Below are 17,097 nucleotides of genomic sequence, written 5' to 3' on the forward strand. Positions count from 1 at the left end.
AACATAAAGGCTTCTGAGAATTTCTTTATGGGAGCAATCATTTTAAGTACAAAAATTAAAAAGAAAGTCCTCCCCCATCCAAATACTTTCAATGAATGTTTCTGGTTTATAAAAGGCTAAGTGAAATTCAATTACACAGAAAACATACACTGTTTGAATTGTAAAGCCTTTCTATGTGATATTACACTGACATACAACATGAAAAAAGAGCCCGAGATACAAAAATACAGTTGTGATTCAGGAAATGGCACCAAATTAGAACAGTTTTATTATTTAACATACCAATGTATATACATTATCCTCCCAAATAAGAAACAATTTGATTCCAAAGTTTAAAATGTAGTTTCCAAAATGAACCCTTATTGTAAATTTGAAAAAAAAAAAAAAAGTCCTGCAAATTAACACAATTTTGACCCTTGACTAAAATATGCACCCTGTACCAATCACCTCGCATACAAAATGTATATTATAAATAAAACTTGCAAAAAAGATCTTGGATGTTTATTGCACGTTGTACAGAATGCTTGCCACTATCTGAAAGGCTTTTCAGCTCTTTACTGTATAATCTGTTTAAAGGATTTCCTCGAACTTGGGTGAAAACACTCTGCAAATATGAGCCTATATAGGATCATAGATGCTGCTTACCAGAAACAGGAAAATACAATCTTATTTGTAGACTTATTTGGACTGCTTCTGCACTTTTTCTGAAATAAGAATGACTCTGTTGTTTAGTGTTAAAAGCAATGACAAGATCCGAACACGTTAAAAGTCCTGTTCAAATGTCAGTTTTTCTCTTTTCAAATAGAAACTACGTGGAGAGGCATTTTTTTACCCAGTCATATATTTCTACTTTCTAGGACCAGCCCTTCTGGTAGTATATTTGTTAAAGATCACACTACAGGATTCAGAACAATGCTGTTCGTCAGCAACAGTTACTGTTTTGGTTTCAACATCTCAACCTCCCTCAGCCCTAGTAAAGTTAGCACAAAGCAGCCAGCCTGCCATGGCCTGAAAAACAAAAAAGGGTTCCCAATAAGTTTTCATTGCATCCAGCACAGTGCCTTGCAAAGAGCAGGCACGCAATAAATATCTGATGAATGAATGCACTATCTTCTGGGACCATTTCCTATACGTAATTACTGATTCATGAGTAATATGCTGATTTAAGGTACACAGATCTAACACAATGACTAAACAGAAAACACGTGTGACATGTTACAGGCCAGGACACGCTGTGTATTTTAAGGGTTAAAACTATTCCCATACTAAAAATTGATTAGTCGAATATTTTTATTTTGCCAAGGGACTCTTAACAGTATTAGCCTTTGGCAATTCCCAAACATACAATGAACCCCAAACAAAACGAAACGAAACAAAACAAAATTGCACTATTACAGGGAAACGAGTCCGTGAAAGCAGAGAGGAGGAGCCAGTTAAGGAACAGCAACTTCAAGGAGACGGTTGTTTTTTCGTTTGCACGTTGGGACGCTCCCATTTTTCTGGTTGCCCTGAATAAACTTCACACATACTTTATCCTGTCTGAACTGAACCAGGAACCTGGAAGAAAAGAATAGGGCAGGTTAAAGAAAAGTATACACACAACAGCTGATGATGACACTAACACTAGCTTTTGTTTGTTTCTTTTTTTTTTTTTAAGTTTATTTATGTATTTTGAAAGAGAGAAAGAGAGGGGTAGGGAGGGGCAGAGACAGAATACAAGCTGTCAGCGCAGAGTTTGATGTGGGGCTCGATCCCACGAACCTTGAGCTCATGACCTGAGCCAAAATCAAGTCAGATGCTTAACCGGCTGAGCCACGCAGGTGCCCCCAACTAGCTTTTGTTTCCTAATGGATATTGACCTTGACAAGTATTGCCTCTTTCCATCAGCACTTGCAACAGCCATCACTTAGCCCCTAAGGAAAGTGAAGTTCATTAACTCATCACACTCCAGTAAGGTAAGAAGGGCTAAGAAGAATTATTTCCATGTTTCAAATGAAGACCAACCTGCTCTTTTCCCATTTTTCTCCATTTTTGCATAGTAAGACCATAAACTGGCAGGGGGTGGGGGAGGTTCCTATTGAATTACCAACAGATTGAGAAAATTAAATGAAAAAATATCATTAAAGAGGTCTAGAGACACTCCAGACTATGATTTCCAAACACTGGTTACTGACATTATTTCCTCAACAATTTTTGTCATATCCACACACTATGCTAACAGTTGTTTCTAACCCTAAGTAAGTAGATTTCAAAATAGCTGTGACCTATGGAATAATAATAAAATTGCAAGTTTGATATTCCCTTTATATTTTTAATGTCCATTAAAATATATATATAATATACTACATATAGTAGAGTATATATAGTATGTATATAATAGTATATATATAGTATATATATATATATACACTATATATTACTAATACAAACTACATATATACTATATACATATATAGCATATACATATAATCAAAACACTTACACACTCTGTAAGTGCATACCCAAAGCCACTTCTTATCCTACAGTAGTAGTACATGTGGTACAACATGTGAAACCGTATTCTAGTTCCAATCTGTCCTTTCATAGACTGTTAGGGGTCAAGTGCTCGTCCCCAGGATGATTCGTCACACCTTCCTACCACAAACGTACTGCATTCCTGCTGGACTCAGGGCTGCAAGGGACACCTGGCCATACAAAATGAGGTCCCTGCCCTCAAGGATGGCATCCCTGTGGAGGAAGGAGAGCGGCATGACTGGACCAGAACCCGGGCTTTCCCATCTCAAAGCCAGTGCTCGTCACTCCAGCGTAAGAGTCAGTACAACGTTGCCATATTTGCAATAGGTTTCTCAGGGAACAGTTTTCTGAGTTGCTGGCATATAGCTGAGTCACTCTAACAACCGTGTGACAGATCACATGCTCACTGGATCCACGACAACGGCAAACATCAAAACAGCTCTGTTCCATGCACATTAGTCTCAGCGTCAAGGTCTACAGAACCCGTCCGTGTTTTGCAAACATTGTCTACAGGAGTGAAATGTGACACATACGCTCCTGATTTATCAATTGTTTTAACAGGATAGTACTTCCCTGCTTTGGAATGGTCTATTTCTTTTTACCTTGAAAGTACTGACAAAAAGAATTATGGCTCCAAAATCGCATCTCTCCAGCATATATACTTGTATCTATGTGCCTCAAAGAAAGAAAGCACCTTTCGAATTTAATGCCAATACACACATTTAAAAAATCAAATATTTTGACATTTTAATTTTCAAAGACCACTTATAGTGTAATGAAAGTATAGGGAGTTCTCTTCCCCAATAACTTTAGCATTGGCTGTCTTCATGTTCACAATGCATGATTGCAAGATTTATTGAATGTTCATCATGCACCATACTTTTCTTAGTAAGTTACATATATTAACTCAACTTTAAAATAATCCTATGAGGCAAGTAATATTATTAATTTTTTTTAATGCTTATTTACTTTTGAGAGAGATAGACACGCACGACTGGGGGAGGGGCAGAGAAAGAGGGAGACACAGAGTCTGAAGCAGGCTCTGTCAGCACAGAGCCCGACGCGGGGCTCGAACTCATGAACTGTGAGATCATGACTTGAGCTGAAGTCAGACGCTTAACCGACTGAGCCACCCAGGTGGCCCATAGGCAAGTAATATTATTCCTCTCCACTTCATAAAAGAGAAAACTGGAGCATGGCCCACAGTGAGGGCATGGTAATCAGAGAATCACCCTCCAGCAAACAATAATGTTGAATGCATTCTTTCACAGCATCAATACCAGTTCGAACGTCACAGCAAAAAGAATTTAGATGATTTGTTCTGATTTAAAATATTCAGACAAACAACTGCATATGTTGAATGATTTACACGTTTGTATATTATGTGTGTGTACCCATGTACATACACACACATATTTAAAATGTTTAATTAGAACAAATTCACTTTGGTTTTTTCAATACCTTTAGGACTTCGTTTTTAGAAACTGTTTAGAAATATTACACATTTTATTTAAGGTCCTTAAAATGCAATCTATTTATGGACTGAACCGTTTGGGAATAAGAACTGGGAATTACAAAGCAGGTTAAAACTGCTCTAAGGAGTAAATAGGACTCTGACTCTCCTCTTGTAAACTGACAGCCAGTTTATCCATAATGCCTAAGGAGACTGGGTGTATTAAAATATTACTTCTGCTTCTGAAAAGGACACACTGAGGAAGGTTTCGGTCATTGAACTGCACACTGGATATAATACTAATCTGCCGAGGGGCGCCTGGGTGGCTCAGTCGGTTGAGCGTCCAACTCTTGATTTCGGCTCAGGTCATGATTTCACGGTTCATGAGTTCAAGCCCCGCATCAGGCTCTGTAATGATGGTGCGGAGCCTGTTTGGGACTCTCTCTCTCTCTTTCTCTCTCTCTCTCTCCCTCTCCTGCACTTGTGTGTGTGCTTTCTCTCTCTCTCAAAATAAATAAACTTAAAAAAAAAATTACTAATCTGCAGAGCTGGCAGTGAAATGGATTAAAGCCACTTAGGACTGCAAAAAAAATACATCATGGGCACCCCTGCCCATGACTTTGTAAAATTTTTTTAAAATTTAAAATGTGCTCCAAGGAGGTGTATGATCCTTGCTTAAGAGCTCTAGAGGTTATGAAACAGGCTACATTGACCGTTGCTCTGCCATGTGGCTCCCTGAAGCCTGGGCAGGGGACCATAGGTGCTCTGCAGGATGCCATCAGCTGTTTGTTTTTATGAAACCAAACAACGATTAGGAATTGGAAAAGGAAAGGTGTTTTGGACTGGTTTACGATGCAACTAAATGTTTTGTTTTCTTCACATGGCCACCCTGTAAACCTTCACTCCCACAAGCATGTTTACTGAAAGCTTACGCATCCAGGACATCATACCCCTCTCTGTGACAAGGCAGGGTCCCTGCCACCCACAAGCAAACCATCCCCATCAGTGTTGCACAACTGTGTGCCTCACACACAATGTGAGAACCGCGGGAGGGTTCTGTGGTGGATGACGTATGAGAAACAGCACACGCTATCCTGCCCAGCCCCTCTGGAGAGTCATGATGTGTGACAACACAGCACATCTGGGAGACCTGTAGTAAAGACAGATTGTACATTTCCACGAGCCACTACTTTCTTCACAGCAGAGGCTGTGTTCCTACAATACCAGCTTGGGAAATGCTTAAGAGTAGCGATCCTTTGTGGCCTGGGTGCTGATGTGACTTTCTCTGTAAAGACAACCTCATTAATGTAGCGAGTCAACCGTAAGGCTGCTTCATCCGTATTCCAAGGAGCTCCTGCATCTGGAATCCACAGAATCTTCCCGGGATGAGTGGGGATTACCAGTTCCACCGAAACAGAAGCCCTGCATCCCAAGTTATAACACATTTCAACTAAAGGGAGTTTAAAGTTATAATAGGCCCTAACAGGTTAAAATCTTAATTGACTAGAACCCAAGTAGCCATTATATTTTTTCCTAATACGTATTCTTTGTTTAATGAGAAAGGACCCAATGACAAGAAAAGCTATTTAGTCCAAACTGCAATTTCCTATGTAGAGTATACATAAAGGTCAATCTCCCACCAAATCTAAATACCACTGTTGGGGTACAATGAGGACAGATGATGAACCCAAGGTTCTGTACATCCTCAAACATCAAGGAGAGTTAGCTTGGCCTACAGAGGGATAAGAATGGGTATGAATTTATTTTGCTTTTTATTTTATTTTATTTTTTTAAGTTTATTTATATTGAGAGAGAGAGAGAGAGAGAGAGAGAGAGAGAGAGAACAGGAGTGGGGGAAGGGCAGAGAGAGAGAGAATCCCAAGCAAGCTCTGTACTATCGGGGCTCTGCCCCAACACGGGGCTCAAACTCACGAACCGTGAGATCATGTCCTGAGCTGAAATCAAAAGTCGACACTTAACCGACTGAGCCACCCAGGCACCCCAAGAATAGGTATGGGTTTATTTTAGAAAGACTTTTAGAAAGAGTTGAAATAGAATAGGCTGGCAAAAATCTTAATTAGAAAATAAAATCACTTCTTGAGCAATCTGGTTCCGTGACTTCTTACTGTACATGCAAAGAAGTATATAAACAGGTAGTAAACACTCTATTGAAAAGTAAAGTAACCAATCAGGTATCAATCAGCACAGTAACTCAAATTCATTCAAATGAGCTCATATCGATAGATTTCATAAGTGGGGGGAATGCTCCAACCTGCATATAAATAATCAGTCTCTATCCTTAGAGCCCTACTGTGAAGTAAAAAGAGCAAAATTTCAAATTTATATATAGCAGTCTTAGCACACCAGTCAACCTTGTCAACATGGAATGCTTATTCTCTATCTATCTATGTCAGAAAAAGGCATAGCAAATATAATACATCCAAAACAGCACTCTTGATTGCAGCCCAGCCACCCAGCCACCCCCAAACCCTTCTTTCTTAAGCGTCATCTGTGGCAGTAAATGGTACCACCATTTGGGCTCAGGCCCCAGACCTGCCGTCCAATCTGTTAATAAGTCCTCTTGTTTTCCCTCAAATTACATTTGGAATCTACTTCTCACTACCTCCCACTCCCACCCTAGCCTAAGCCACATCATCCTAGACAGCTCAGAGAAGCTCCCAATTTTTCTCCACTTCCATTTTTGCCTCCCTAGAGCTATTTTCCACACTGCAGCCAGAGGAATCTTTGAAAATCACAAATCAGATCATGCCACATCCTTGCTTGAAACTTGTAATAGCATTCCATCGACCTCAGTAAAATCTCAACTTCTTACCTTAGCTACCAAGCTGCACATGGCCGGGTCTCTGTCTATCTCTTCAGGGTCTTGTCCTACCACTTCACTCTGCCATTAAGTTCATTCCCATCTCAGGGCCTTTGCACCTGCTGCCTCCCTGCCCTAGAAGGCACCTCCCAAGATGGTTGCCTGGCTTGCTCCACTGATTTCAGCCTCGACTCAAATGTCACTGTATCAAACAAGCCTCCCTGACCTCCCTATCAAAAATAGCACACTCTGGGCCTTATCCTGCCTTTTTTCCCTCTCCACAAGCATTTGTCATTAACCAAAGTCATATCACTTATTTATTATGTATGCATATTTGTGTCTTCCGCCGGGATGTCAGGGACATGAAGGCAAGGACTTGATCAGTACCATTCACTACCCGTCCACCATCTAGAATAAATACCAGACGCACGCTCGCTACTTAAAGGTAGTGGTTGCATTAATGAGTAAGACTAGAGTGCTCGGCTAAAGCAAGAAAGCAGAAAGTGAAACACCACATTCAAACAGTTATGAACATACTCATCAGAAATTTCGATGCTGAGCTTCTGTTTGGTTTGGCTGAGAGTCGTCCGATACAGCTTTGTGGCCATTTCAATAAGGTGATCGCTGCTGAAGAGAAAGTCTCCTTTACTAGCTGCTTCAGAGCCCTAAAAGGACAAAGCAAGAGTCAGACCATCATAATTAAAGGCAGCTTAGGAGGTAAATGTTTACAGGCTTGGCTGAAAACGTATTTACTGGCTCTTTAAAAAAACATTAGTTACTGGAGTCCATTCTTCCAAATAAACAATAACGATGAAAGCTGTATTTCTTCCAAACTTGCTCGGGGCACTTTTAGTAAGGTTACCTAACCTGACGCTACCCAAAGTTGGTAGGTAGACCACAGGCACCTTCCACAACACCTGGGAGCTTGTTAGACGAGGAGAACCTGGGGCCCTAGCGCAGGCCCACTGACCAGGATCCCTGAGTGATCTGTTTGCACATTCAGGCTTGAGAAGCACTGACCTAACCTAGAACTCAATCTGAAAGGGCTGTTTAAAAAATTCTTCAGTGGTTTGGTTAAAAACATAAGCAGAACAACAACACTCCCAACAAATATCCTAAGGCAGTGGCTCTCCAGCTAAGCTACACAAAATAGGATGGTTGTGCCCCATTCCAAGAAACTCTGGTTTGAGGGGACTGGGGGCATGGCCTGGGCACCAGCATTATTATGTGTAATCAAGGTTCAGAATCACTGTGTTAGGACTGGATATGCTCCCTTTAAGTTAGGATCCACGGTGGGGAAAAGAGGCAGAATGAAGCATACGGGACTTTCCTAAGTGTAGAAACAGCAAGCTACGTGCACTACCAGCTAGATGCAGGTCCCTAAATATGATTAATATTCGCCGACATCTGCTTATTCAGTGACTATTTGTTATATGAAAGGCACTATGCTGAGCACTTTACACAGTGTCTCACTGAATCCTTATAACAACGTTATGAACTAGTGCCATTATTTTCTCCATTTTAAAGAAGAGAAAAGGGTGCCTGGGTGGCTCTGTTGGTTAAGTGTCCGACTCTCTAAAAAAAGTCTTTTTAATGTTTATTTTTGAGAGAGAGACAGCACGAGCCGGGGAGGGGCAGAGAGAGAAGGAGACACAGAATCCGAAGCAGGCTCTGGGCTCTGAGCCACCCAGGTGCCCCAGTTGGACTCTTGATTTCGACTCAGGTCATGATCTCACGACTTGTGAGATGGAGCCCTGCATTTGGCTTTGCGCTGACAGAGAGGAGCCTGCTTGGAATTCTCTCTCTCCCTCTCTCTCTGTCCCTTCCCCACTCACGCATGTGCACACACGTGTGTGCACATGTACTCTCTCTCAAAATAAACATTAAAAAAATAAATACAATAAAACATAAAGAGGAGAAAAATTAGGTAGGCACACAGAAGTTAAATGACTCAGCCAAGGTCACTGTAAAATTGGTGAGACCAACTCCAGAGGCTACATTCTTAACTACTTCGTTCAAATCAGGAAGTCCTCAAGGCACCTAGGTGGCTCAGTCAGTTAAGTGTCTGACTCTTCATTTCAGCTCAGGTCCTGATCTCACAGTTGTGAGATCAAGCCCCACACTGGGCTCACGCTAAGCATGAAGCCTGCTTGGGATTTTCTCTCCCTCTCCCCCACTTGTGCTCTCTCTCTCTCAAAAATAAATAAAATAAAATAAAATAAATCAGGAAGTCCTAGTTAAGCTAAAAAAGCACTGAATGTTAAAAAGTCTTTAGGTCAAAGTTATGAGGCAGTTGTTTCATTGCGGTTGCCTTCTTTAATTAAAAAACCACAAATTAAAGATGAATAAGGGGACGGGCATTTATCAAGCGGTATACAGAAAAAAACCACAGGAGGAAGCAATGAAATCCTGGTATTTCCATGTATTATTCTCAAAATAAAGCACATCACTGTGAGTGCAAACAAAAGCTGCTCAGGGAAATCAGAATTCTATGAACAATAAATGTGATTAATCAGTTCAATTTCAACTAGTCAATTTCAATCACTAAAAAGCCAAGCCTGAGATTTTACATAGGAGTGAATATAGCCCAAATCTGCAAATCAATAACATGTAGAAAATTTTAATGTTTTTGTTTTTTATTTTTTTTATTTTTGAGAGAGAGACAGAGACAGAGTGCGAGCGGCGGGAGGGGCAGAGAGAAGGAGACACAGTATCTGAAGCAGGCTCCAGGCTCTGAGTTGTCAGCACAGAGCCTGACGTGGAGCTCGAACTCACAAGCTATGAGATCATGACCTTAGCCGAAGTTGGATGCCTAACCGACTGAGCCACCCAGGCGCCCCAGATGTAGAAAATTTTAAATCAGTGCCTCGGAGATTGGACAAATGCAGAAATCTTTCAAACAAATCAATAGTTGGACCTTTACCTCTTTGAGATGGATGGCAAAGAAGCCATCATTCTGTGAGCTCATTGATACTTTGGTCACATCCACCAAAGGAACCTCTGACTTGATCTGCCCGGACTTTTGATCGGCAAGAAGGAGATTATTATTTGTTAAGAGGAAAATCCGGGATGTGCTCTAAAACAAAACAAAACAAAACAAAACAAAACAAAACAAAACAAAACAAATAAGGATGTAAAACCAATGATGAAAAACATCCCCAGTGGTCCTTGAGTTTAAAGTATTAGTTATTTGCAGAAATGCCCATTTTATTCTGTATCTTTCAGCATGCATACCTATGTAAACTGAGAACACACTAAAAACACAAATAACATATCTTAAATCATGAAAGTTTCAGAGAACAAGCAAAATTCCACCTAAGCTTAAAGGTAAGGGGAAACATCTTCCTTTATAAGAATTCTGCTGAGAAAATGAAATGCAAATTTGAATATTCAGAAAACTAAAGATGACTGTCCCAATTGATAAACACTTCTTACAAGTCTTCAGGGATAGCATTTTACCTTCCCATTGGCACGGTTAATTTTGTTCACCACTTCAGCAATGATAATCTTTTCTTCAATAGCATCTTTGAGTTTCTTATACTTGGGATTCTTGTTGATTTCCAGGTAAGCTCCTTGGAATGGTTGCCCAACACTAGAGGGAAAAAAAAAATTCCCCTCACATTAGAAACAGTTCCAGATGGAAGTATTATGGGAGAAAGGTAACACGTTAGCTGATTCTGAAGAGCGATAACTTCATCAGAGTTAATTTTATGCATTTTACACATGTCCTAAATAGTTGGAAATGAAACCTGAAACCTACTTCAAATACATTTTTGATGTCATCATGGCATTTTGTAGGTAGGACTTTGATAAAAATCTTATCACATGGAACAATCAAGATAGAAACCTGTCACAAGAAAGACAGCCAAGGCCCAAGTGCATGGTCTCAAGGAAAAGGCAAGTCCTTCTAATCTGTTAATATAAAGTTAACAGCTACCCACAAAGGGCTTCTAATGCCTTTAAACAACATGTGGCAACGGGAAAAAAGAGCACAGATCATTACCATCAGCTGCTTCAAAGAAAAACTTCATTTTCTTGCAGAGAATCAGAAAATCAATAGGCCGCCTGGGAAGAACAGATCCAGAGCAACCGCTTTAGAAGAAAGCTACAGAGCACTTAATATTACCATATAACTCTGGCTCTAAATAGGCAACGTATGAAAGGAGAATCAGGCCTTTCCTCCTAGGATATGCCCCTACTCGGACAGAAGGGGCCAAGGTCACCATTCAGAAGCAGAGCAGTTTTCTTTCAAACAAACTGTATCTTACAAGTCGCACAATCATGCGCTAGGATGTCGATTTCCCTTAAAGGTTTGTGGGGTGACACCTGCAGGACAGCTTCTTCAAAGACACCAAAAAAAACCCCACAACAACAACAACAACAACAACAACAACAACAACAACAAACTGTGGCTTCACTCTGAGCTGTAAAGTTCTGGCAATTTGCAAATACAACTTTAAATGCTTGTGTTGTGGGTGGAGGAATAGGGAAGAAAAATCCACGTAGGTGGTCAGTGTTTCACGGCTCCCAGCACATAACAGGCTGGCACCCAGAAGGGCCGCTGCTTCACACAGTGGTGGGAGGCTAAATTATCCCACCCCTCTGACTGCTCCGGGGGGAGCATGCACAGAGAACACTACCCAAAGAGGACCTGGCTTGATGTTAATATTTTTTTCTTGCTGTTCATAGTCAAATGCGTCTTTATTCATTTAATGTTTTTAAAGGAAGAATCAACAAATGTGTTTTTAATAATTAAAAAGTGCTAAGAGTCTCTGAATTTGTTTCTTCAAAAATGCATTTTTCTCCTTTCAGTTTCTGAAGCGTCACCCACAGGGAATGTTAATTAAGATGATTACAAGTGAAAAAGATATAAAGAAAAAGTTAAATCAATTAGTTGCTGGAGAGAGCACAGGGACCATTTTCGTGTTCGAAAGTGCTTTCTTTAGCAGGCACTCTGGACAACTTCGGATGAAGATGCTACGTGGGACTCACAGGGAGTATGTACCATCTCAAGTCACCAGGTCAGCTGACCCAGGAGGCTGTGTCCCTAAAGACACAAAGAATACAAGCACAGCACATGGAATACATGTGAATATACTCAGCAGATATACTTTTTATTTCTGGGCCGTCCTTTGGAAGAAGCTAAAAGTTGTTAAAGATTTCGCTTGAAATTGTACAACTTACTTTTTTATTTAAAAACAGATGAGAAAGGGATAGGGATTCTGGAGAGAAATGATGAACTTGGGAGACAGAAGAATATTCAGATAAGCGGTCTTTACCAAGGGTTTCACTTGGTAAACTTACAACTGATATTGCTTCTTTTATTGAGTGCTTGGTGCCTACAATAAAGGGACCGATCTGACTGCACAGGCCACTAACGTCATGCCCAAGGAGTTAGCAGACCAAAGGCCATCACAGAGCAGTGCTCCCGCAACACTCTTAGAGTGACAGACCAGCTCACTCTTCTTTACAATGCAAATGAGCCTGACCCAGCTGGTTCAAGGAAGAAGACTGGCATGGGGATTACAGTATATTACCAGCAGAAATTGGGCCGGCCTCTGAAAACTGTGGAAAACGAACAAGAACTTACAATGAAGATTTATCTTAATAGCCTATACAATTTGTATTTTAAACGATGACTTCTAATTATTTAGTGAAGTGTTTAGGCTAATGCCAATGAAATAAAACCAACAAATGTAATCTCATTTCGTTACAGTATGCCATGAAAGCCATTGCTCAAAAGTGTTTAAGTGTACTTTTTTCAACAGAGCTGAGCTTTATTTCCATGTTTATTACATGTTTATTCTTGATGTCGAATACATATTAAAATCAGCATACAACTTGGGAGAAAAGCTGGATGTTCTCCACTGAATGGGTTAAAAAGGAATATAAAACTACAAAATACTCATTTTAGGTCTTCAATTCTAAATTATGGAAAACAGAACAATAATTACCTTGCCATTTTGCTCTTTCTAGTTTTCCAAGATGAATTTCATTATAAAATATTTTTCACTAACAATTAATTTTAAGAAAGGAAATAAGGGATTAAAACCACTTGACTTTAAGTACAGAGTACAAATAGTCTTAACACAGAACTCCTATCTTCTATTTAAAATACAAATATTTCGGGGCGCCTGGGTGGCGCAGTCGGTTAAGCGTCCGACTTCAGCCAGGTCACGATCTCGTGGTCTGTGAGTTCGAGCCCCGCGTCTGGCTCTGGGCTGATGGCTCAGAGCCTGGAGCCTGTTTCCGATTCTGTGTCTCCCTCTCTCTCTGCCCCTCCCCCATTCATGCTCTGTCTCTCTCTGTCCCAAAAATAAATAAAAAACGTTGAAAAAAAATTTTTTAAAAAAATAAAATACAAATATTTCATCATAGTATGAATTGAGAGTGATTAACTGATGTCAACTGGAAATCTAGTGACCTAAGCAAACCCATACATGCCATTTGCTTTTGTCTGGAAGAGTTAGGCTGATCATAAAATAATTCATAGAATTAAAAATCTCTCATGTATCACTGACATAAACTCCACTAGAAGTGACCTACAAATATATCTGAGGAGCTTTTAAAATACTGACTTTTATGGGTAAAGCAAAGCCATAATACCTAGATGGGTATAAAGCCTTCTTGTCTTTGAAGAGTTCACTGGCTTCTAATTTTTCTTCGTAAATCAGCTTTTGCTGGTCTGTGAATTGGTCTCTGTATTTTTTACACTGTGAAAAATGAAAAGGAGAAAAAAAAGATATCACTTACATAAGTCATTACTCATTCTTAAATCTGCTAAGCCAATTTAGTAACATGAAGAGTAAGAGTAAATGTGTACAAAATATCCATTTAAAAAAACAAGAGCATTTTTCCTTTTTGGGTTTTAAAAGGTTGGTCTTAGAAAATGCCATAAAAACTACGGTCTGTATTGTGGAACCTGGGATGCTTCTTCAGAACACTCGAGGGCCTTGCTAGCAAGGGCCCTACTGGGAGTACTGACCCTCCCACTATGACATCAGCCCCTCCCCCCCCCCGCCCCGACATCCTTTAGGCCTCAGGCTGTCACACTCTTCTCACAAAGACTTAGCCTAAGAATGACATTGTACATCACAACTCATTGCACACATTGATTTACATGCACACACATAGACAACTGACACAAAAGCTTCACAAAACAATTCCTTCAACATGCCCTGTACTCTATTATTTTTTTTTAAACTTTAGTTTTTATTTTTTTAAATTTACATCCAAATTAGTTAGCCTATAGTGAAGCAATGATTTCAGGAGTAGATTCCTTAATGCCCCTTACCCATTTAGCCCATCCCCCCTCCCACAACCCCTCCAGCAACCCTCAGTTTGTTCTCCATATTTATGAGTCTCTTCTGTTTTGTCCCCCTCCCTGTTTTTATATTATTTTTGTTTCCCTTCCCTTAGGTTCATCTGTTTTGTCTCTTAAAGTCCTCATATGAGTGAAGTCATATGATTTTTGTCTTTCTCTGACTAATTTCACTTAGCATAACACCCTCCAGTTCCATCCACGTAGTCGCAAACGGCAAGATTTCATTCTTTTTGATTGCTGAGTAATACTGCATTGTGTGTGTGTGTGTGTGTGTGTGTGTGTGTGTGTGTATAGATAGATAGATATATACACACACAGACCACATTTTCTTTATCCATTCATCCATGATGGACATTTGGGCTCTTTCCATACTTTGGCTATTGTTGATAGTGCTGCTAGAAACATGGGGGTGCATGTACCCCTTCGAAACAGCACACCTATATCCCTTGGATAAATACCTAGTAGTGCAATTGCTGGGTCGTAGGGTAGTTCTATTTTTAATTTTTTGAGGAACCTCCATACTGTTTTCCAGAGTGGCTGCACCAGCTTGCATTCCCACAAACAATGCAAAAGAGATCCTCTTTCTCTGCATCCTCGCCAATATCTGTTGTTGCCTGAGTTGTTAATGTTAGCCGTTCTGACAGGCATAAGGTGGTATCTCATTGTGGTTTTGATTTGTATTTCCCTGATGATGAGTGATATTGAGCATTTTTTCATGTGTTGGTTGGCCATGTGGACGTCTTCTATCCTACTGTACTTCATTTTAAAATGCTGGTCAGTAATCTATTAAATTGATTTCACGACGCACAAATATGCTACAACCCTTGGTCTGAAAAATACTGCTCTGAACCCCCTATTGCCATTTTACGGTATGGACACCTGACCTGAGAAATCTCTCCTTTGGCTGGATTCTGAGATGGTACTGAAGGGACACGGGGTGGCTGGAGGGGCAGGGACAGATGTTTTATTTTTATTTTTTATTATGGTTATTTATTTTTGAGAGAGAGAGACAGAGCGTGAGCAAGGAAGGGGCAGAGAAGGGAAGACACAGAATCCAAAGCAGGTTCCAGGCTCAGCTGTCAGCACGGAGCCCGACATCGGGCTCAAACTCACAAACTGCAAGATCATGACCTGAGTCAAAGTCGGACGTTCAACCGACTGACCACCCAGGTGCCCCTAGGCCAGGTGTTTCAGATGAACTCTAAGACATTCAGTTAGAAATGTAGTTGAGACCCACTGATATAATGGTATGAGGGAATGTTAGCATTGCTGCCCACCCTTTCAGGAATAAACACATCCCTCTCATTCTCTATCCCCAAATGCAAGGGAGGTAAGGGCCAGGGGCCAGGGGAGAGCAGAGGCAGAGCAGACTCCTGGCATTAGAAGCTCCCCATCGTTATTTCTGAAAATAGTCTCACTGTCAGACTCAAAGAGGGAGATGAGCACTGAGACACTGGTGAATTTCACCAAACTGACTCACTAAGTTAGGGAACAGAACGGAGAATCCCGTTCCACATGCTGTGTCACCAATATTACACTATTCAGTGATAATGTCACTCTACATATGTAATTCTGGAAAGGGACAAGCCTACAGTGCCCAGCAGGAAAGAGTTTCCTGGAAGTGATATCCATCAGTCATTCACTTACCAAATTTGGTAAGCCTTTCAATGATTATATCGTAGGATTATACGATTATCATATTAATGATTATATCGTATCTGACACTTGTACATATTTAGCATTCCACATATCAACTGAACTACTAAAATAAAGTCAACATCTATATAAGTAACCCACGTACTTCTGGGCAACACCTAAATAACACGTTATGCTCTCATAAAATTAAGGAAGCTAAAAATATAAGGCAATGTCAAATAGATTTTTAGCTTCCATTTAATTCAGGTTGAGGGAAACTTAATCTCTTTGATGTCTTGGGAGGCACTCTAAAGCCGTTTTTTTCCCCAGTCCATCAAAACATGTAGTGTTCTCGCGTACGTTTATGGACGTACTCAATACATCTGAGAAAGTAAACTCCTACAATCTTCCAGATTTAACTATATCCTGTGAAGATGTTCAAATTTTATTATTTCTATCTCTGGCAGTATTCCTTCAGGTAAAGATAAATAACAGAAACACATCAAAACAAAAACCTGAACTACTTTAAAGCAACTGGAATCTGGAAGGGAAAGACACTGGAGCCATGCACACTCTCCTTTCCAGACAAGGATGACAGGTGACAGTCATGGGAACACCTGGCTGCTCTAGAAATTCTCACACAAAGCCAAGTACGGTGCATGGCTCAAAAATACCAAGGTCCTCAGATACGTCTCTTTGAGGTTAGAGGAAGAGCATGGTTAAAAATCTGCTTTTACATAACATTTTTCAAACGCTCAAAATATATGTTAAGAAGTCTCTGAAAAAAAAAAAAAAAAAAAACCTAACAAGGCATTTTTTTACCCTCCACAAGTGGAAAATCCTTTTTAGTTCTTTGTGAGTAGAATCCAAAAATAGGTAAGGTCTTGATGGCCAGTTCTTGTCTATTGGAGATAAGGAAGGCATCTTATTTTTCATTTCCAAGAAGTATTTTTGCACCTATGTTGAGTTTGACAAAAAATGCTAGATAAGTAAAATATACCAGAAAAGTCATTGTTTTACATAAACCAGGATCAAGCAAACCACTTGGTGGAATTTAGCAAGTGTTAGTTTATAAAATGTTGCAACTCCTCTGGAAAATCTCTTTTTAACTCTCTGTATTGGTTGGGAAAATCTAAGCTCCACTAAATGGTTAAGAGAAAAGAAGAATACTAATTTTAAAATTAACATTAATACTTACACCAGCTAACACTAGAAAGCTGCATTGTTTAATAGGCAGCCACTTGCCACCTGTGACTATTTCTGTTTAAATCTTCAGTAATTAAAAGTTAAAAATCCAGTTCATCAATCACATTAGTTACATTTCAAGTGCTCAACAGCCACATGTGGCTA

At 40.0% G+C, this 17,097-nt stretch overlaps 1 protein-coding gene across 3 annotated transcripts in view; it reads right to left on the reverse strand.

The window, feature by feature from the left end:
- Positions 1–245: 245 nt before the first annotated feature.
- Positions 246–17,097, reverse strand: part of MYO1B (myosin IB) — a 190,916-nt gene continuing 174,064 nt past the window's right edge. For all 3 annotated transcript variants that reach the window (XM_047870439.1, XM_047870438.1, XM_047870437.1), the window contains 6 exons: positions 16,570–16,704; positions 13,395–13,501; positions 10,248–10,380; positions 9,712–9,864; positions 7,326–7,453; positions 246–1,557 (listed from right to left, as the gene is read on the reverse strand). In XM_047870439.1, the coding sequence (XP_047726395.1) occupies positions 1,434–1,557; positions 7,326–7,453; positions 9,712–9,864; positions 10,248–10,380; positions 13,395–13,501; positions 16,570–16,704 (780 nt within the window). In that variant the 3' untranslated portion in view covers positions 246–1,433. The remainder of the gene's footprint in view (positions 1,558–7,325; positions 7,454–9,711; positions 9,865–10,247; positions 10,381–13,394; positions 13,502–16,569; positions 16,705–17,097) is intronic.

This window comes from Prionailurus viverrinus, chromosome C1 (assembly GCF_022837055.1).
Source record: "Prionailurus viverrinus isolate Anna chromosome C1, UM_Priviv_1.0, whole genome shotgun sequence".
Lineage (NCBI taxonomy): Eukaryota > Metazoa > Chordata > Mammalia > Carnivora > Felidae > Prionailurus > Prionailurus viverrinus.